Source organism: Nuphar pumila, chromosome 7 (genome assembly GCF_984573655.1).
Source record: "Nuphar pumila chromosome 7, dmNupPumi1.hap1.1, whole genome shotgun sequence".
Lineage (NCBI taxonomy): Eukaryota > Viridiplantae > Streptophyta > Magnoliopsida > Nymphaeales > Nymphaeaceae > Nuphar > Nuphar pumila.
In genome coordinates this window covers 130,375,109-130,397,480 of record NC_143255.1, presented here as the reverse complement: position 1 = coordinate 130,397,480, position 22,372 = coordinate 130,375,109, and the positions used below count along the sequence as shown (strand labels likewise).

The window sequence follows — 22,372 nt, the reverse complement described above, 5'->3', positions numbered from 1 at the left end:
TTCAAAACCATAGTTAGTAATATGTGAAATGAAAAAAAAAACTCTAAATAGTGAGTATATGAACAAAACAATATAAATGGATTTGTTTAATTTGGATTTAATTTTATAAAATGAGGACAAAACAAGTAGATACATATAAGATTTTTACTTGAAACCCAAGCTAGCACGTAGAACTATGAGATTCAAATTCAAGGCTCAAATGTAATATAAACATGAGAACAGATAAAATTGTGTCTACAAGAGTACCAGACCCACAGGTGGGCCAGGGCTTTTTGGCCGTTGGCGAGCAGACCAGGCGACCGCATGCCTTCAATTCAAGGTGGCCCACATTTAGAAACACTACCAGCATCACATGTGAGCCTTAAAAGCATAGTTCATATAATCATACAGCAAGTCCCTATTCTGTACAGCATTGACAAAGACAATGGACCCCAAGAGAGACCCTTCAGCCTTAGATGATTTACTTCCATGGACTGAGATCCATGTAATCCCCATCACCATCATGAGTCTGTTACCAAACTCACCGGTCAAATGAGTGATAGGCAGTCCATAGCCCAGTGCCCTGGTTTCCCACACCTATAGCAGTTGCTTGGCCTAATCTTTATAGGACTGGCAGGACTGGCAACAGGCGTCGCGTCGTCTTCAAAATTGAGCTTCCGGACGGCCGTATGATGAGGACCCTCACTTTGCTGTCCGCACCTAGGTCCGGTGCTTGGTTGACAATCGATACTCGGCAACATGTGCATTGATCCATTTACATCTGAACCATGTATCGGTCCAATCTTACCCTCGTCATTCTGACCTTCATTCCCAGATTCCAAAGCAATACCAATTCCAATCCCTCTCTGGGAGCCAGATGAACCTACTTGTTTGCTAGATTCTCTAGGAGGCTGGTATCTTTCTTGGTCCTTGGTTGGATCATCAACCAACTGGGCGAAATTGCACGAACTTTGGCCCTGTATGGATTGATTAAAGAAGAGTTTACAAGTCATATATGTATAAATAGCAGTGAACTGTGAATAATACTGGAACCTACGTGTTTGCTAGATTCTCTAGGAGGCTTGGATCTTTCTTGGTCCTTGGTTGGATCATCAACCCACTGGGAGAAATTGCATGCACCTTGGCCCTGTATGGAATGATTAAAGAAGAGTTTACAAGTCATGTCTCTAATCTGTGTGTACAAGTAGCAGTGAACTGTGAATAATACTGGAAACTGCAAAATGCAACTCTCCTTTGACACCAAACATTGCTAACTATAACAAATAATGCTGAGACAGCGTCACTATAAATAAAAATAATAATAATAAGGCAAAATAGAAACTAAAGAGTAAAACAGCTTTTATGCGGCTAAGCAATGCTCCTATTAATCAAACCAACGTATTCCATTTTCTCTGAACATATGAAACAACAAAACTCACAAGAAGAATCCCACTCTTTCAAGAGGCAAACCATATTTGCAATATGAGCAGCACATTCATCAGAGCATACATGAATCCCATCAAGGGAAGGGAACGGTTGTCACCAAAATTCAGAGACAAAATATTTACCTACAGATAATCTTTAAGGAAAGTGTCAATGGACATGGTTGAAATGCAGTAGTCACTTATTCAACAAATCTCACACTGCCTGCATGCACATGAAGGTTCTGGTCACCAAGTACAGAGAGGGAAGAAAAGCATGCCAGTTTTGTACCTTTTGTTTATTGTTCAAGGAAGTTCCCTTCCTAGTGTATGTTCCCTGTTTCACACCCACACACACACAACCACCCACCCCTAGAACTGCCATCTGCAATTATGCTTACCACACATAATCTTTGCATGTATTAAACCAAATAGTCCAGCAACATGCAGCATAGAGAGTGTAGTGCGCAGTGTGTAGTTTTTTGTATACATGACCACATGTTCAAATGCAAGGCAATTTCTAAACGCGCTGCAGGGTTCACAATGCAACAATATAAGATGGAATTTGAGATGCTTGACAATCTCGTTTTGACTTGATTCATGCTCAGAGTTGTTAGGAGTTCACAGCTATGCATGCACCCTGCGTTTGTGCATGTTCCCGACATACTTTTGTTCACTCTGACATGCGTTGACATGCTCACACTTGGTACAAATTATCATCATGCTTATTCATTGTGTCGATTACCACAATGCCAGCACTAATGACCTAGTGCTAAAAGGCTACTCCTTAGAGTGGAGGTGTGGACGGGCATTGGGGGGGTTAGTATGAAACTAATTGCTTTGGCCACAGGTCGGAAAGAACAATCACAGCTGAGAAAGCATAAACTGATTGTTGTTCACAAGGTCAATCATGTGACCAACTTTCACAAGATTCCAGGCAAGAACAAATCACAACTGGCAATCACAATCACAAGTGGTAACTTTCTCATGTTTCGCTAACCTTGAGAAAAATCACAATAACAGGATCTTGAGAAAAATCAAGAATAGCAGGGCATTGCAAACATGCCATAAAAGTTATTTGAAGGAAATGGAGGATTTGAAAGAGTAGAATTTCCACAATGATGAATGCATAAAGGTGTAAAAATAAAACAAACCGAGAAAAGCAAAGCAATTGAACCCCACCAACAAACTAAAGTTATTAAACGTGAGGACAAAGTCACAAACTCTTGCTAATATTGTTAATGTGATGTCATCCGATCCAAAATGACGACATATAGCCGAGAGTCCATATAAGCTGACCGTGGAAAATTTTAAGCATAGATTTGCCACAATGTCCAGGGGCAGACAGGACACTTATAGAGAGACTGAGGTGATTCCTTGGGGAAAGTACACAACTGTACATGCACAAGCAAGAAATGTTTGCAACTTTTCTTTACCATGATTTGATAGTCAGGAAATCATTTTCCTTTTTATATTGGACGCAATGTATCAAAATTCAAATTGACATCATACCCTCGAAGAAGCACTCACACCTTTTAAATGGAGGAGTTTTTCTAAAGTCTAATTGAAAAAAAAAGAGGCACAATCAACCATAAACAAATCAGTAAAGAAGTTAAATCAGATTTACATTTGCAAGATCAGCTCAAAATATACATTTCTTGACCTTGAGAAACATGAAACCTTTGTATCTAGACTAGAAGGATTCAATTTCTAGAATTTAAATTGCTATTAAAATCATAGAAAACTACAAAAAAATACTAGAACTTTTATCCAATATAGCGCTCTTTATGATAAATTTAACATATCAATGATTTAATGAAGACATATTCTATGGATCTATATTTCAGAAAGTTTATGTTAAATGTTGAAATGTACGCACTGTCACATAAAATAATGAATTTTGATCAATTTACCAAGAACCAGTGTTATCAAAAGCGCACCTTGAGGTGCAAAAGGCGTGCCTCACCTTGAGGCGCGGCCCTCTGTGCCTCAAGGCGCAAGCCTGAGGCACAAAAAAAAAAAGGAAAAAAAAATTTACAACAAGACTTCTGAGAAGTAATAAAAAAGATTTTTGTAGATTAATCTCATATATTTTCCAGTTATTTCAGTTATGTAATCAGTTTTTTAGTATATTCCTATATTTTAACTTTTGTTGGTTAATCTCGTATATTTTTCAGTTATTTCAGTCATGTAATTAGTTTCTTAATATATTTTAACTTTTGTTGGTTAATCTTATATATTTTTCAGTTATGTAATCAGTTTTTTAGTTACTTTTAAATGTTAATCTCATATTTTTTAGAATAATCTCATATTTTAATCTCATATATTTTCAGTTATTTCAGTTACGTAATCAGTTTCTTAGTATATTTTAACTTTTGTTGGTTAATCTCATATATTTTCAGTTATGTAATCAGTTTTTAGTTACTTTTATATGTTAATCTCATATTTTTTAGAATAATTTCATATATTTTAACTTTTGTAGGTTAATCTCATATATTTTCCAGTTATGTAATCATTTTTTTAGTTACTTTTATATGTTAATCTCATATTTTTTAGAATAATCTCATATATTTTAACTTTTGTAGGTTAATCTCATATATTTTCCAATTATTTTAGTTATGTAATAAGTTTCTTAGTATATTTTAACTTTTTTTGGTTAATCTCATATATTTTCCAATTATATAATCAGTTTTTAGTTATTTTTATATGTTAATCTCATATTTTTTAGTACTTATTTGAGATTTTCTATTTCTTATTGGTTGTTATTTCATCAATAAAGCATTTCCTTATTTATTTATATTTTTAGATATTTTTTAAAGTTTTCAACAAAAAAATTTGAGGCTTACGCCTCGCCTCGGTTTTTGGTGGAGCACCTCGCTACGCCTCAACGCTTTTCACAACACTGCCAAGAACACTCATACTTATTGGCTGCAAACATATCCTCAAAAACAGTAAATTAAAAACTGATAGTAAATTATGTTAAAATATCTATCTATCTATATAATCTTACTATTTTTATACCAAAATACCTAATAGGGATATTTTGGTCATTTCACCATGTACTTTTATTTTTAGGTTTTTTTCTTATTTTTATTTTTTCCTTTTTTATTCTTTTCTTTTTTTATTTATTCTTTTTTTGTAAGGAATCATTGGGGGCCCCACATAATGGAACGTTGGAGTCCCCAACGGTCATATTTACGACCATTGGGGCTCCCCAATGTTCCTTATGGGAGCCCCAATGGCCCCCTCTTTTTTGTAGCCTCCCTCTTGTATAAAAAGGGGTCTCCCCCCTCTCAAATGTAAGGAGTTTTCTCCTTTTTTCTTTCTTGAATAATATTTTTTTGTCTTTTGGCTTTCACCCCATAGTGGTTTGTGTAATTTGCACATTAAGTGCTTGTGTAATTTGGTTCATTATTGGACCTTTTTGTATTTCTGCATATCTCATTACATGGTATCAGAGCCAATTGGGTTATTTGCAGTCTTGGAAGTATTTTTCTAAGTCCCTTCTCATCTCTACCTCTCTTTGTCATCATGGAGCATGACACAAGAGTTGAACTTTCCTTTAATCTTATAGGATCAAATTATTTGATGTGGGCATCGGCTATGGAGAATCACCTTCGTGGCAAAAAGCTATGGGGCTTCATGATGGGGACAACTCTTGAACCAACGTTGAAGCTCACCAAGATTGAAGGTGGCATCGAAAAGGCTCTTGATGGTGAAGATCACATTAAAGCAATCAATGAACATCAAACTAAGGTAGAAGATTGGGAAAGTAACCACGCTAAAATTTTGACGTGGTTCATGAACAATGTTGACATAAAAATTTGTGCCAACATTGCTAAGTTTAGAAGAGCCAATGAAGCTTGGTTCTTTTTTAAGGGTACAACAACAATCACGCCTTCATCCCAAAACAATTGGGGTCGGCGATATGAACCAAAAAAGAAAATCATTCTGGGTCTTCTACATGAATCCTTCTCCTCCAATCATTTCTATCCAATGCCATGTCCTCGGTGAGATTCAAAGCATTCATATCCTTTCCTATCATCTCCATCCAAGTCTTCTTACGCCTACCCCGACCTCTTTTAACTAATATATTTTCCCATTCATATCCTTTCTTAAGGGTATATACCAAAAAATATTTAGCTAGACAATTTTTTTGTCAAGAAAAATTTGATCTAATAAAAAAGGATACATGAGTGTCCGAGATTACTTTAGTGTTTTGTCTCCCCTTTGGGATGAGCTTGCACTTCTTGAGCCCAAGTGGGTGGCTCCGAAAGATGTTAAATTAAGAAGAGAACAAATTGAGAAAGAACATTTCTTTCAATTTCTCCACGGTCTTAGACCGGAATTTGAACAAGTAAATGGAATCCCTTCTTCATAGAAGCAAGGCCTTACCTATTGAAGATGCCCTTGCCGAAGTGTGCTAAGAGAAAACTCGTCTTGGCATCACTCATAAAAGTGATGAGATTTTGGTCGTTACTAAGCCGGGATCCAATGTTAAGCCTTGTAGGCCTCCCCACTTTGCCAAAAATAATAGCTTTAGAAAGGGTGTCATTTGTCACTATTGTAATGAACTGAGTCATATCAAACCGGTTTGTCTTAAGCTCAAAGGAAAAGTGGTTGCGGTTGGTGAAAATGTTCAAAGTAAAGAAGAAGTGAACAACAATGGAGGAGACATTAAAGACACCCTAAATCAAATTTCGAAGGCACTTCAACATCTTCTCAAGTGTTCCTCTACTTCGGGTGCTGCTATCGCAACCTCCTCGTCTCATCCAGGTATGTGGATTTTGGACTCCGGTGCTTCTTTTCACATGACACCTCATAAACACATCATTTCCAATGTCCATTCCATTCCCATAACATCTTATGTTTCAACGGCTGATGGGACTTCTTTGAAAATTGAAAACATTGGAACACTTGATTTAAAATATTCTCAAAAAAATTTTGTTCCAAAAGTAAGGGTGGTTCCAAAAATTAATTTAAACTTAATTTTTGTTTCTCAAATTATTGATCAAGAATGCCTTTCTCACCTAAAGATTGTACCGTGCAGGATCTCCAGTCAGGCAAGCTGATTGGGCAAGGCCATAGGAGGAGCGATCCGTATTTCATGGATTTTTTGTCACTACCATCCAAGTCATTTTGTAATTTTGTAAATGTCAAAAGTATAGATGTTTAGCACAAGAGACTTGGTCATCCGAATTTTTCAAAGATGTCGCTCTTTTCCTTTTTGGGAAACTCTTTTAATGAAAAAGTTATATCTCGTAAAGATTGCATCTTCGGTAAATTAAAAGCCACTTCTTTTCCTCAAAGAAGCTTTGTCTCTAGACGACCGTTTGAATTAGTTCATTCCGATGTTTGGGGTCCTTCTCCTAACATATCTAAGGGACATTTCTTATATTATATAATTTTTGTGGATGATTTCACTAGATACACATGGATTTTGTAGAAAATCCGATGTGTTTTTCATCTTTAAAGATTTTCATACAATGATCAAAAAACAATTTCTAAGTAATTTGTCTATTCTAAGATCGGATTCCGGAGGAGAATATATGTCAAATGAATTTTAAACTTATTTGTGACAAAATAAAATTTGTTATCAAAGATCTTGTCCTAATACACCGCAACAAAATGGTCTTGCAGAAAGAAAACATAGGCACATTATGGAAACACCTAGAACCTTTCTAATTTTTAAAAATATTCCAAAGTCTTTTTGGGTCGAAGCCGCTTTAACTTCAACATAGCTTATTAATAGAACTCCTTCGTCGTTTTTAAAAAATGTTTCTCCTTTTGAAAAACTTTATAATAGATCTCTAGATTTCAAAAGGCAAAGAATTTTTTGTTGTAAATGTTATGTACTTACCCATAAAAATGATAAGCTTTCTCCGAAGGCTATTGAATGTGTTTTCTTAGGATACGGTAAAAAACAAAAAAGATATCAATGCTTTGATCTATCAAATAATAAACTTTATATCTAAAAAGATGTTACTTTCCTTGAAGAAGAAGATGGTTTTGCAAATCTTGAGCCAAGAGAATACAATGACTATTCTTTCTTATTTGATTTACTACCCCGACAAGATGAACCAAATTTAATTGAAAATATTGAACCTCTCTATGAAGTTGAAAATCAAAATGATCAAGTTTTTGACAATGAAAGAAATGAATCTCATGAAAGTATAGATGGGTAACAAACAATACTCAAGTTTATACTAGGAGAAATGAAAAAACTCATCTATATGCTTTTGATAAATTTTCTCAAAATATTTCTTTGGAAGAATCATCTCAAAGAAGGTCAAATCATATCTCTAAAGCACCAAATCGGTTTGTATCTTATGAGTCTTTTTCACCACATTTTAGAACTTGTCTATTAGCCATTCACTCCTTTTATGAATCATCTCATTATAATGATGCTAAACAATATGCACATTAGAATAAAGCCATAAAACATGAACTTAATGCACTTAAGAAAGCCCAAACTTGGAAAATTGTGGATTCTCCTCAAGGAAAGAAACCCATAGGATGTAGATGGGTTTTTAAGGTAAAAATGAAAAGTAATGGATCTTTAGAAAGATATAAAACTGGATTGGTAGCTAAAGAATATGCACAATATAATGGGGTAGATTATGATGAGACGTTTGCCCCGGTTGCTCGAATGACAAGTGTCTGAGCTCTTATAGCAATTGCTTCTATCAAAAAATGGTATATTTATCAACTTGATGTTAAAAATGTTTTTTTAAACGGAGATCTTAGTGAAGAGGTTTATATGAATCCTCCTCTTTGTATGAGTTTAAATGAAAAAGTTTTGAAACTAAAGAAAGCTTTGTGTGGTCTTAAACAAGCTCCCAAGGCTTGGTACGACAAGTTTAGTAATATTTTAATTAACTTGGGTTTTGTTTCATGTTATACTGACATTGCTCTCTTTGTTAAGAAAACAAGTGATTCTATTGTAATTCTGCTCCTTTATGTTGATGATATGATCATCACAGGAAGTGACAAAGAGAGAGTAAATGTCATTAAATTTATGTTAAAGAAAACTTTTGATGTGTCAGACCTAGGTTTTCAAAGATATTTTCTAGGTATTGAGGTGGTCTATTCACAGCGAGGATATATTTTATCCCAAATGAAGCTGGCAGTAGACATTTGTGCTAAGTCGGGGATTTCAGATGATAAGAAAGTAAAATCTCCTGAAGTTATAAATGTCAAATTAAGACTTGACGATGGTGTTCTACTTGATGATCCTACTCCTTATCGACAATTAATTGGATTACTTACTTACTTGTCTATCACCCGGCCAAATATTGATCATGTCGTTCATTCAGTAAGCCAGTTTCAGCATGCTCCTATGATAGTTCATATGGCAGTTGTCGTGAGAATTGTGTGATACGTCAAGAATACTATCTCAAAAGGGTTTTTCTCATCTTCTTTTGATTTGACTGCTTATACTGATGTAAATTTGGGGTAATCCCAATGATCTAATCTCAACTACTGGTTTTTGTATTTTCTTAAGGAATTCGCTTATTTATTTGAGGTGCAAGATGCAGCAAAAAATATCTTTATCGTCAACTGAAGCTGAATATCGAGCCATGGCGACTACAACCATGGAGATTGTATGGCTCAGAAGTCTTCCTTATGATATGGGGGTCATCATCTCAACTCCATCAAAGATGTGTTAATGACAACAAAAGTGCGATCTACATTGCAAGCAATCATACATTTCATGAGCGCACTAAGCATATTGAAATGGACTGTCACTGTGTTCAAGATGAATATATGAGAGGGACAATTTCATTGCCTTATGTCACATCAAAATATCAGTTAGTCGACTTCTTCACCAAAGCGCTTTCAACTCCTCGCTTTTTGTTTTTCCTTAACAAACTTTCTATTTTCTCCCAGTAAAGTTTGAGGAGAGGTGTTAAAATATGTCATTTCACCGTGTACTTTTATTAGCCTCCCTCTTGTATAAAAAGGGATCTACCCCCTCTCAAATGCAAGGAGTTTTCTTTTCTTTCTTGAATAATATTCTTTTGCCTTTTGACTTTCACCCCATAGTGGGTTTGTGTAATTTGCACATTAAGCGCTTGTGTTATTTGGTTCATTATTGAACCCTTTTGTATTTCCGCATATCTCATTACAAATTATTGAGTTTAATGCCTCGCTTTTTTTTTGGATAATCCAAGGGAAAAAAAACCATTCGACAGCTTAGTAAAACCCTTGAGGTCCCCCCACCCAGACTGCCAAAGAGTACACCCAGCTTCGACCTTGCAGCAAGGCAGGCACCTGTGAGTTTCAAACATGTGACGTCCCATCAACTTGGTGACATTCAGAAGTCACCCCTACCAGACGAGCGGAGCCCTTATGGGCAGTTTAGTGTCTTGTTAGCAATAAAGAAAACGAAAAAAGAATAGCATAAGCATGGGGCATTGCGGAAAAAAAAAAAAACAGTTTTAGCTTTTATGGTTATTTACAATTTCACCACACAGAAACTGACTGGACAAATGGTAAACTGCTATAAAAGTCATATCCTTCACATGATAGGATATGAAACAAACTTATAAAGAAACATAGATTTCTGAATCAAAAGTGGGACAGCAAAGGCACTGATCAATTCAACAGCTTGTTTCAAGGTGAACCATATCCATTATTGAAGATATGCTGTATCTTGGGTCAACTTAACACAAGCCCATCTGCAGCAAAGATATTATAATAGATTGCACAACTAGAATTAAAGGTACAAGTTCTTGCATATCTCCATATTATATAGAATTTATGCACCAATCGTTTGTCTTTTTATTCCTTTTTAGAAGGGCCAGTTGGAGGAAAACATCCATGGGGTTTGAACCCAAGACCCCTGGTTATGACAGTGCAACTTAACCATCCAGCAATCTCATTTTGACTCCATTTTTTTACATCAGGTAGCATCATAATGATTTGAAAAGTATCTCATCTGAATTTTTAGAGTTCAGAAACTTAATTCTACCAAGAAACCAGGATCTCAATAAGGTTAGTGATCATAAGACATTAACAAAACCAGGAAACTGAAAAAAAATATTATAGTAAATAAGTAGAAGGGTAATGAAAATATACCTTTGTGATAGGACATATGAAGATGCGGTGACCTACATTTGGGCCTTCCCTCGCGAAGGATAGTTTAGCTCTTCCAGCTCCACATGCACACATCGGATAAAGACTAATATCGGGCAAATTAGAAGTGGATGGTGACAGCGAGTCACACCACTCAAAGAATCTGCAGTTCATACCAGGCTGTTTCCCAACAAGCAATTAGAACAGAAATGGATAAAAAACACAACCAGGTGTTTGGCCACAAAGTGGAATTGAACCACTGGGCATTGTGGATCCTTTATCTCCTATTCGGATAAAGGAGGAGCTGCAACTCCATCCAAAGAGCATTACCCTTTGAAGACATGAACTTTGCAACTGTGAATGCAGCATGCTTTACAGATCTAAATCTCATATAATCCATATCCCCATCCAGTTAGTTCATATGGGGCTGATTGGACCCATACCTAGCAAGGATTATTCAAGTCCAAATCTGACGCCGAATTATTATACAACATCCAACTAGATTGGATTTGGTTGTATACGTGCATCAGAATTGAAGCCAAAGATTGCGTCCAGAGTTGCAAGGGTTCTTTTTTTTTTCCTGAAATTCGAACCCAAGATCCCTTTATCATGATAGTGTGACCTAACCATTCAGCTATCTCATTCAAACAAAATTGAAAAGGTAACCAAAGAGTTGGGCATGAGAAACGATGAGCAAAACATGAATCGAGAAAAGAGTATTAAAAAAATCATTAATGAGCAAAAAAGGGAAAAATAGGTAATTTTCAAATTGGCACATGTTTTTTTAAGCATAATCCAAGGACACCTACGTTTTTTAAAAGGAAATATTTCATTTAGGGGCCAAATTTTTATCCCTTATTCTACAAACAGGCCCCACATTTCTGAATTTCCTGATATGGGCCTCAGGTCTTCTGGAAACTGCCAAACAATGACCTACTGTATACATATCAGAATATTCAGAAACAAGAGTTTAGGAGATGGACATTACCAGAGGTTGCGATTTAGCAGTTTTCATGAACTTGTGACCCATATCAAGAAAGGCCCATTTTTTAAATTAGGGGGCAAAAAGTTGACATGAAATTTGTAAATCTCAAATATGACCTTTGAGAATTTATCTAATCACTTTTTTGCATCTTCTCTAAAGTGGATGCCTTTTCTATAAGTTGAACCAACTTCTTGTGACATCGGATGATGATGATCTAAGATTAATACATTTTAAGAATTTAGCAATCACCTTTTCTCTCTTATCCTCTAAAGTTGGATTTTTCCTTTCTATAAGTTGAATCCAATTTGTTCGGACTCGGGGGCGATGATTCTCTAAAATCAATACATTCTAAGGATAAATCAAGAACAATAAAATAAAAAATAATGAAGAAATCCACCTAATCCATCAGCCTCAAAAACCCAAGTTGGCACATAAGAAAAGAATATATTCTAGTTTTTGGAAGGTTCAAAGTAATCTCTTTGTTCTAAGTTCTAACCCATGATTGGTTCGCAGTAAAATGCATTTAATTTGACTTAAGTTTATTTTGATCTACATAAACAAAACTTTGGTGTCTTTTACAAATTATTTCAAATGTTATGACCATTTTCGAATTATGCTAAAAAATGAGGGGGCAATTTAAAATCTCAAAAAGTATTTTTTGAATGAAAAATTTCTTGAAAAAGTACATCAAACCAGTGCTTTGCTTAAATGCCTAAAACAAAGAACATAATTTCAAAAAAAAGGGTAACTTCCTGATACAGACCCATCTTTTATCTGAAATTCCATGTTAGTGACCATCATTTCTGAAATTTCTGACATGGTCCTAAGTTTTTTTGACATTAGGTACTTATTCTTACACTCACCTGCTAACCTGATTAAGTGCTTTAAAATACCAAACAAAAAAACTTTTACTTTATCCTCAAACAAATTGAGTTAAATATTTTTCAATGCTTTAGTTAAATAAATTTATCTATATGCTATCCAAAACTGAAAGGATGGGTAAGATCTATTTTTGATTTGGGCTGGAACTCCGACCCATTTTGGTTATTAGAAAGTTCTAAATATTTAAAGGTGGGTGGAGGTAAGTTCAAAAGTGTAGGAAGGGCGATCATGTTCCTTTTTAGTGAATAAAGGTAAGATAGAAATTTTAAAACGGTTGAGTCTCATGAGATTTGAACTATCATGCAATTGAGAGAATGAATCTCATTGGCATTGGCTAAACAAACATCAGAAAATGAGTGGCGAGAAATAGCCTCTCATTTGCCTTTTATAGATGAGAGTTACTTTCTCATTTAAATGAGAATCAGGAACGCAAGTAGTCTCATGTGATTCTGATTCATATGACTCCAAATCAGTCTCACCGATATCGCCAATATTTAGAAAATATCGCAATATTTTCAGTATTTCAAGGTCAACCAATGTTTTCCTGAGATACTTCTGATATTTTCAAAATATCATCATAATTGAAAATATAGCGATATATTCCTGAGATATTCAAAAACATATTCTTTTTATATTTTAAGTATTTTTTTTGTTTCTTTTATATATAAAAAACTTTTCTAGTTGTTTCTTTATATTTTTTGTAAGAAAAACACTACAAAAGCAACTATTCTTGTCTTTATTATTATTCACTATATTTTTCTTTCAATTTTTAAAGCTTTCAAGTTTTTTTTAGAGAAAAAATACTTTTTGAAAATATCTCCGAGAAAAACGGTCGCCCAGAAATTACCTTGAACGATACAGGTGACTATGCTCCAAATCAAATTTGATTTGGAATCTCATGTGGCCCAGCAAACTAAAACAAACCTAAAACATTTCATTTGTTGTGTGTGAGGGAGGTTAACTCAAGATCCTTTTTTGGCCATTGTCAGAAAAACTAGAGACTATATCAGGCATTTCAGAATAGGTAGTACACCACATGGGATTTTAGGTAAAAGGTAAGTCTGTATCAGAAAATTAATGTATTTAAAGAATTAAATCTATTTTTTTCTAACATAAAAAATAAATACTGAATCTAACAACAAATAAAGCTCAATCTAACGTTAGGAAAATGAAGGGAAATTTTCAAATACCCACCAAACATTTTGGTCTAATTCATATGCACACCAAACTTTTGAGGATTTTCAATTACCCTCGAAAGGTTTGACTCGGGTTAAGCAAATTACACAAAAATTACTAAATTAGTTGTTGTCAAGGACTTGGTTGGTTATTTAATAAAATGACCGATTTGTTCATATTATTGTTGAGATAAATGTTACTAGGAAATTTGCCCCCATTTAACCACGGCACTGATCTCTCTCTCTCCGCTTTATTTTTTGGGTCTTACACGAAGAGGTAGATATTTCATGGTGGTCCTATTGTGGGGACTGAACAATAGGACCACCATTGTCTTGGTTTTGTGCAGAACATGGCCAATCGACGAGCAATAATTGGGAAGCTTGTCCCAATCGATGGTAATGTGCAAGAGTTGACAGCAACAAGCCATCTCTCAATGACCGTTAAGATTATCCCATTAATCTTACTCTTACTACCTAAAGTTGTTAGACTGAAAAAGCTTCTGGTAACTAATATGGCTGCAAAAACTACAGCAAATGGACACCCCGTTCTTCGCAACCCCTACAAATCCTGGAGTTGGAAGTCGAAGTCCCCAGCGTCCTGTCTTCCCAACGCCAAGGAATCCAAACGCTGCCCGAATAGAAAATTGGCACAAGAACACACACACACACACACACACACACACACACACACACACACACACACACACACACACACACACACACAGAGAACTCACCTCCGTAACGGGGCACCTGTAGAACTTCCTCCAGGGGTTTCTGACCGTCTTGGAAGTCAGAACCAAACACGGGCCGCTGCCACAGCGGCACTGCTTCTCCGGAACCGAGGCGTTTCCGTTCCCATGATGGGGCGTTCTAGGGCTCTGCTTCGCCCTCGTCGGGCACTCCCGAGACCAATGCCCCGGCATCCCGCACATGAAGCATACGCCCCTCGGTGTCTCGGGAGTCCGGTTCTCGTACGAATCGGACTTCACGGGACTCGGCTCGTATCTTCCCCCATGGCTAGGGTTTAGACTAAACCCCGGACTCGATCCGGCGCTCTGATAATCCATTCCAAAACCCTAAGATCGATAAGAGATGATGGAGAACAAGGACGTAGCGAGATCGCTTCGGAAAAAATCCGTCCTCTTTTTGTTCCCTTCTATGTTTTCTTCTTCTTCTTCTTCTGGGTTTGGTTCGAAGACCGACGTTCTCAGAACCAATCGTTAGAAGCCCTAAAATCGCTCAGACGACTCGTTTTGGTAAGAGGCGGGAACCGAAAGAGCGCAAGGAGATCGACGAGAGATCGAGCGAAAAAAACTTTCTCCGCTTCCTCTCTTTTCCGCGTTTTTTCCCCTTGCGCGACACCGTTGTTCGGCGAGTTATCTCGGAATTCTCAGCTTCAACAAATGGAGATCAAACGAGAGGGAAACAGAGGAGCGAAACCAGCAAGAAGAAGAGAAAGAAGACAAGGAGAATTTCCTTGTCAGCGATTCACCTGAGGGAACACGGATCCCATCATTTACATTCAATCCTAGCCATCCACCCACCCTATTTCAAATGATGGGATCGGGGTTCACTTACAATGGGAAGGGTACGGACAGAACGAGAAGAATCTCGACGCCTGGTCCGGAAACCATACCCAGATCCTATAAGGTTTACATGGAAAATTTATTTATTTATTCAACTTATTTTACTTAAAAAATTACAGACCTAAGTCAAAACTCGGGTCGGGTCCAGTTCGGCATGAAATTTAACAAATCATACTCGGCTCCACGTATTAATCGGACCCTTTGAGTTTGACCCGGATTTTAGTCAGACCACCTTGTTTATCACCAAACCTTGACGACCTTACAAGGTTTGTCTCGATCAAACCCAACACATTGACACACCCTACTTTTATCTTCTGCACCTACAACCAACACTCAATGTAAGACCCGAGATTGGATGTTCAGCCATTTCTCCTACTGTTTGCATAAGACGTTGTTTAAATCAACCCAGAAATTTGAAAAGTCTGCATGTTTTTGGAAGCATGGTTCTCTGCCCGTGCGCATGTGTGCATGCACATAGTGAATAACACTATAACAGGCTCAACTGTGAACTTCAAATACCTTACAGATATTTGTAATGCATTCTCATGCTCTTTGCATAGAATTCTAATATATTTAGGGAGCATTTTTTTCAATAGTCATTTTGCATTCATGTCAGGATCATGTTTTTTTCTAGTACAACTACAATCAGTAACCAAATTTCTTTTGAAATTAATGACAATGTTTAGGCAATCTCAATATCATATCATGCAAATTCCAATTCAAAAAATAGAATAGCAACTGCACTATCTGATGCATTGAACTTGGTACAAGGAAATCTTCCAGATCTCAAATGTAAGTCAACTACAAGATAAGCATGTGAATAAAATATAAGCAGATGATGACCACCATCATTGTTGATTCATGTGCCCTGTTTATCAAAGTGTTATCAATCTTGAAATCCATATGGTAATTGCAAGAACAAGCTTTCAATATCATAGCCTATGTACCTGTTGGAAACCACACAAGGGTTTCACGATTTTGTAAATTTAGATTTCTTGTCCAGGCATCACATGCCCTTAAAGCTGCAAATAAAATTTTGAGGGAATCCAAAATTATTCTTGTTGATTATACAACATAGCACATGCACAGCAATAATTAGAAAATAAAAAATCAAATACCAAAATATCAATAACTGGAAGGTTGATTAACTGAGAAAAGTGACTTGTCAATAACTCACAATATTAGAGAGGGGAGTAAGTCACAGTATTGAAGAGAAAATTAGAATCTTTAACCTTTTCTTTTTTCATTTCCTCTTTTCATGTGACTTTTACCAGAAAGCCTTTGTAATATGAGCATTCAGTCATTATAGCTTCATGTCTAATAAATATGTCAAAACTTGATATAGTCGGTTTCTTAGTTGGTTGTTGCTGTGTATCAGATCCGGACTTTCAGCAGGTTGTGTTCGGGTGTGATTGTACCTGCGTTTTGAATCAAGTCCATTATTTTATCCCATGGCTGAAACACAGAAGTCGGATATGAAGTCCGAAACAGTGGCTGATTATAACGCCTTTGCAAACCCATTTTCGTATGGATCATCGGTAAAATTGGATGAGACCAACTATGCTAGATGGTCTCGTACATTCATGATGTCTGTATCAAGGCATCGTAGAAAACATATTTTGTTGGAAAATGAGCTAAAAGATAAAACTGGAAAGTATGCTACATGGGAAGAGGACAATGATATTGTCATGTCATGGATTATGAAAAGTGTGCAACCTCACATAGCCGATGGGCTTATTTATTACACCGTCGCAAAACAAATGTGGGATAATTTACAAGATGCTTACTCTCTAGAAACTAATGTTAGTCGGATTCTTCAAGTAGAGCAAGAGATTTATAAATTGCAACAAGGAGAGCAAACTCTAGCCCAGTACTATGCCTCTGTGAAGGCAGCCTTTGAGAGGCTAAACGCACATAGACCACTGTGCTGTGACAAACAAAAACTATATCAGGAGCACACCATGGTTGCACGATTTCTTACTGGCTTGTCAGCTGAATTCTCAGTTGCTAAAGTTCAGATGTTGACAGGCTCAGATGTTCCCACTCTTGCTGAGGCATATAATCGACTAAGTAGGCTTGCCATGTCCCTTCCTTCATCCCAATCGGAATCACAATCTTCTGCTCTGTCTGTTTCCTATGGTCGAGGCAGAGGTTTTATTCCTAATACTCGAGGTCGTGGACGTGGTCGAGGCATAGGAGGACGAAGTAAGCTCCAGTGTACCTACTGCGGGAGATTTGGGCATTTAGAAGATAGATGCTTTGACAAGAATGGAAGACCTCCTGCACCTTCAGCTAAAGTTGTTCTTACGGCTCAAGTTGCTAAACCCGAGTCTCCCGTTGTTCCTCCTAGTGATTCAGTTACTCTTACTCGTGCTGAGTATGATGATTTGATGGCACATCGTTCCTCTGTGGCTGATGTTGCATGTTCTGCAGGTGATGGATTAAATTCTCAAGGTAGTCGGTGGATTATTGATTCAGGGGCATCTAGGCATTTGTGTGGAAATGAATGTGATTTTTCATTTTTGAATAGTGTTGCTAACCATAAAAAGGTAGTTCTTGCCGATGGAAGTTCTTCTCCCATTGTGGGCCAGAGAAATATCTCCATTTCTCCTACTCTTCAGTTATCAAATGTTCTTCATGCCCCTTCATTCCCTCAAAATTTGTTATCTGTTAGTCGTGTTGCAAAATAATTGAATTGTAGAGTAATATTTGATCCTACTTGTTGCACTTTTCAGGACTTGCTGACGGGGAAGACGATTGGTGGAGGCTACGAGGAAGGTGGAGTCTATTATCTACACCAACCTGTTGGCTCTGTTCATTCGGCAGTTGAGTCATCCTCTAGTCCGCTGCTTTGGCATCATCGTCTTGGTCATCTTCCATTACTCAAATTGCGTAGAGTTATTCCCCATATCTCGCCGTCCTCTACTCTGCTGTGTGAAGCATGTCAGCTTGGAAAGCATCATAGGAGTTCATTTTCTTCTAGTCAGAGTCCTTCAAGTCAAAATTTATTTGATCTTCTTCATGTGGATGTTTGGGGTCCAAGTAGAATCTCTAGTCGTTCTAAGTGTCGTTATTATTTAGTCATTGTCGATGATTTTTCCAGATTATCTTGGGTATTCTTGTTAAAAGATACGGCTGAAGCCCCATTTATTCTTAAGTCTTTGATTATTGAAATAAAAACTCAGTTTAATTCTTGCGTCAAATTAGTTCGCACTGACAATGCTCTTGAATTCAAATCCTCTGAATTATTACAATTTTACAAAAATCTTGGAATCCAAACTCAAACTTCCTGTCCTCATACCTCTCAACAAAATGGAGTAGCGGAGCGCAGGCATAGGCACATTTTAAACGTTGCCCGTTGCCTCATGATTCAGTCTAATATGCTTGCGCCTTACTGGGGAGATGCAGTTCTAGCTGCGGGATACCTAATAAATCGTATGCCTTCAACATCTGTGGGGGATCGTATTCCCATTCAAATTCTTAGTCCTGAAGCTCCACTGTTCCCTATCTCTCCAAAGGTGTTTGGTTGTGTGTGCTCCGTTCATAAACTTGATCCCAACAAAGATAAATTGTCACCCAAATCTATAAAATGTGTTTTTGTTGGGTACCCCAAACATAAAAAAGGATATCGTTGTTATGATCCCATTTCCCAGAGAGAGTATGTCAGTGCGGACGTTTCATTTTTTGAGTCTATCCCATATTTTTCTAGTACCTCTCCAAGATTACATGCTAGCCAAGGTGACTCCTTTCCTCTTCCCATCCCTCCATTTTCGCTGGAATTTGTCTGTCTTGAGCCTCTCGTTCCAAGCCCGGTTCCATCACGTTACAAAAATCCTCCTATGGTGTACACACATCGAGCTCCACCCAACTCTGTGCCTTTGCCATCTGCTTCTCCAGAGGTAAGTGTTCCTGACCCTACTGACGAGCCTATTGTTGATGGTGATTTACCTATTGCTCTTCGAAAAGAGAAAAGGCAATGTACTCTTCATCCTATTTCTCAGTTTGTTTCTGAGGCCAGACACGGTGCAAATATGAAGAATTTTGTATTAGCCTTATCTGCTACTTTAGTCCCTCTCAATCATCATCAAGCTCTTCTGGATCCCAAATGGGTGAAGGCCATGCAGGATAAAAATGGATGCACTGCTTTCTCGGTGAACATGGGACTTAATTGATCCTCTGCATGAGGCTGATATTGTTGGTTGTAAATGGGTCTATACTATTAAGTATAACTCATATGGATCGATTGAAAGGTTTAAAGCCCGGCTGGTTGCAAAAGGCTATACTCAGACTTATGGGGTGGATTTCTTTGAAACATTTTCTCCTGTTGCTCGTCTTGGGACTATTCATCTTGTTTTGTCAGTCGCCGTGCACCATGGTTGGTCTCTCTGTCAGCTTGATGTGAAAAATGTCTTTCTATATGGAGACTTGGAAGAGACAGTTTACATGCAGCAACCCCTAGGGTTCGAGATTCAGGGGGAGTGTCAGAAGGTTTGCAAGTTGAACAAGGCAATCTATGGTCTCAAGCAGAGTCCTCGTGCGTGGTTCTCCAAGATGGCTGAGGTCATGTCAGCATTTGGGTTTGTTCGATCTGCCTCAGATCACTCTCTTTTTATTAAAAAGACTGGTACAAGGATTGTGGTTATGGTAGTATATGTTGATGATATTATACTCACAGGTAGCAGTGAAACAGACATCTCGGAAACCAAGTCCCACTTGCAGAAACACTTTGTAACTAAGGATCTGGGACAACTCAGATATTTTTTGGGCATAGAGGTTACAAGGAGTAAAGAAGGATTGATTTTGTCACAACGGAAATATGTATTGGACTTGCTGAAGGAGACAGGGATGTTAGGTACCAAACCTGCAAGGATTCCTATGGATCCTAAGGCTCACCTGTTTGATGAAAAATCAGAGTATGTGAAAAATAGCAGTTATCGTTCCTTAGTTGGCAAGCTATTATATGTGACTGTAACTAGACCGGATATATCTTTAGCCGTGAGCAAGATAAGTCAGTTTATGGACAAACCTACAAAGGCTCATTGGGAGGCTGCAATGATGATCCTTAAATATCTAAAGTTATCCCCTGGCAAAGGACTATGGTTTAGACAAAATCCCTTTCTAGATGTTATTGCCTACTCTGATGCGGATTATGCAGGGTCGGTTGTTGACAGAAAATCAACAACAAGATTCTGTGTGTTTGTTTGAGGGAATCTGGTTACTTGGAGAAGTAAGAAACAAACTGTTGTTGCTAGGTCGAGTGCTGAGTCAGAGTATCGGGCTATGGCTCAGACTGCTGCAGAAATGATGTGGGTTAAATCTGTGTTGACTGATCTCCATGTAAAAGTCTCATTACCTATGGAGAAGATCTGTGATAATAGAGTTGCTACTTATATTGCTAATAACCCAGTGTTTCATGAGAGGACAAAGCACATTGAAGTGGATTTTCACTATGTACGTGACTTGGTACAAACTGGGAACATCTGTACCAAGCACGTATCTTAAGAAAACCAAATTACTGATGTTTTCACAAAACCCCTAGCCAGTTCAAGTTTTTCAAAGTGTTGTGACAAGCTGAACATCATTGCTATATATGCTCCAGCTTGAGGGGGAGTGTTGAGAAACTGTACGGGGTAGTCTCATAATTATTTAATAGTTTGGGTATATCGTATTTCCTCATTATAGCTAAGGGTATTTTTGTACATGTATGTTTTTGTCTAATCTCTCTATTTAAGTGAGATTAGACCTAATGGAAATTAACGATTTTCTCTCTCCCTCTTCTGATTTGCGTAAAACCCTAGTTGTCTTCAACAATGACCATAAACTGAATTTCATGACATCACGTTAAATGAAAAAAGGGACTTCAATTCACTTACGAGGAGGACAAATTTGAGCTCAAACTCTTTTATGAAGCGAGGAAATCGATTGAATTCCAGTTATGTTTGCTAAAAAATTGCATAATCACCCAAAACTATGGCTCTACCTAAAGTTTTTGATGGATCCCAAAATAATTTTTTTATGATTTTGTGACACCTAAAAGTAACAGGAAAGTCTATCCATAACTATAAGAAAGTCTATCCATAACTATAAGAAAAATCATATGGTGACAACGGGTCCATTGAATGCCCTTACTACTATAAAAAATATCTCCTATCTACACATTGACAAGTCTTAAGAAACTGATTGTTGTAACACGTCATAATGAGAACCTGTATGTCATGAAAGCCAAAAAAAAATAACAGCAACCCTTGTACAAAATTCCAATCCACTGGATCATAGACATTGGCTAGGTTGGTCTTAAGCAAGAAACATGAAGATTTTTTTATAATTTAAAGAATCGATTGAATGTTTCGCCATTTTAAAAGAACAGGTTGATTGTGAAAAATAATTCTGTTAAGAATTGCTTTCATATGAGTTACTATAATTTTGGTAATGAACTTGTAAACAAAATTACAGACTAATGGGCCTAAAGTTCTTAAAATTAAAAGCACCCAACTTTTTTGAAATCGAAACCATGTGAATAGAATTCATCAAGAATGAAAGAAGTTTGTCACTACCTTAGACACCTCCTCGCCAATAATATCCCAAAATGCACAATAAAATGATCTCGACAATACGCCTGGACCTGGTGCGCTTTCAGCCTTTGTATATTAAAACTTACTAAATAATGCTCCTACTTGTCATAGCTTGTCAAGTGACGTTTAGACATGAACTTGTTCATGGCTTCTTCTTAGCAAGCTGGGGTTAGGCAGGCCCCATCAGTTATACAACCATACCATTGGGATTTGAACTTGCAACGTTCCAACAAAAGGTAACGTGCACTCACTGCTCCTAACAGACAACTGGAGACTCCGTTGGTAATCTAGTCACATAGCTTCTACCAAAGGATTCAGACAACTAATTTTCCGTTTTCTTTATTTTTTCTTTTTTTTAATAGCTACCAGCCACATGTCTAACTTGAGATCCGTTGGTTAAAATACTCTCCTATAGATGCGAAGTTATCTTATGCAACCAGGCTTTTTTATTTCATAAGATCGGCCATTTTAACCAATTCAGAACAATTAACTTGAGAAACGGAACCGGCCGATTCACCTAAATCGTTGGCCAAACGATTCAGGGCCAATACTGACAACATTGGTCCTGAGCATTTGTGTGCTTAGAGACCAAGGGGGCTCCGCTTATTGGTAGGAGCAGCTAGTGCACGTCACCTTGTATTGGGACGTTGCAAGTTTAAAACCCACTGGTATAGTTGTATAACTGGAAGGGGTC

General features: G+C 37.1%; 2 protein-coding genes across 2 annotated transcripts; one reads left to right on the top strand and one right to left on the bottom strand.

Annotated features, from left to right (window-relative positions):
- Positions 1-90: 90 nt before the first annotated feature.
- LOC149833535 (uncharacterized) lies at positions 91-15,040 on the bottom strand. Its single transcript, XM_090012883.1, has 4 exons — positions 14,255-15,040; positions 10,482-10,658; positions 1,037-1,126; positions 91-956 (listed from the first exon to the last, which is right to left on the bottom strand). Exons 1-4 carry the CDS (start codon positions 14,585-14,587, stop codon positions 528-530), a joined length of 1,029 nt encoding a protein of 342 aa, XP_089869009.1. The 5' UTR covers positions 14,588-15,040; the 3' UTR covers positions 91-527.
- A 1,517-nt stretch (positions 15,041-16,557) lies between these two features.
- On the top strand, positions 16,558-20,608 carry LOC149833534 (uncharacterized). Its single transcript, XM_090013451.1, has 7 exons — positions 16,558-17,560; positions 17,660-17,775; positions 17,842-18,045; positions 18,481-18,710; positions 18,816-19,084; positions 19,467-20,262; positions 20,359-20,608. The coding sequence occupies exons 1-7, from the start codon at positions 16,558-16,560 to the stop codon at positions 20,606-20,608; spliced, it is 2,868 nt and encodes a 955-aa protein (XP_089869577.1).
- The last annotated feature ends 1,764 nt before the right edge of the window (positions 20,609-22,372 follow it).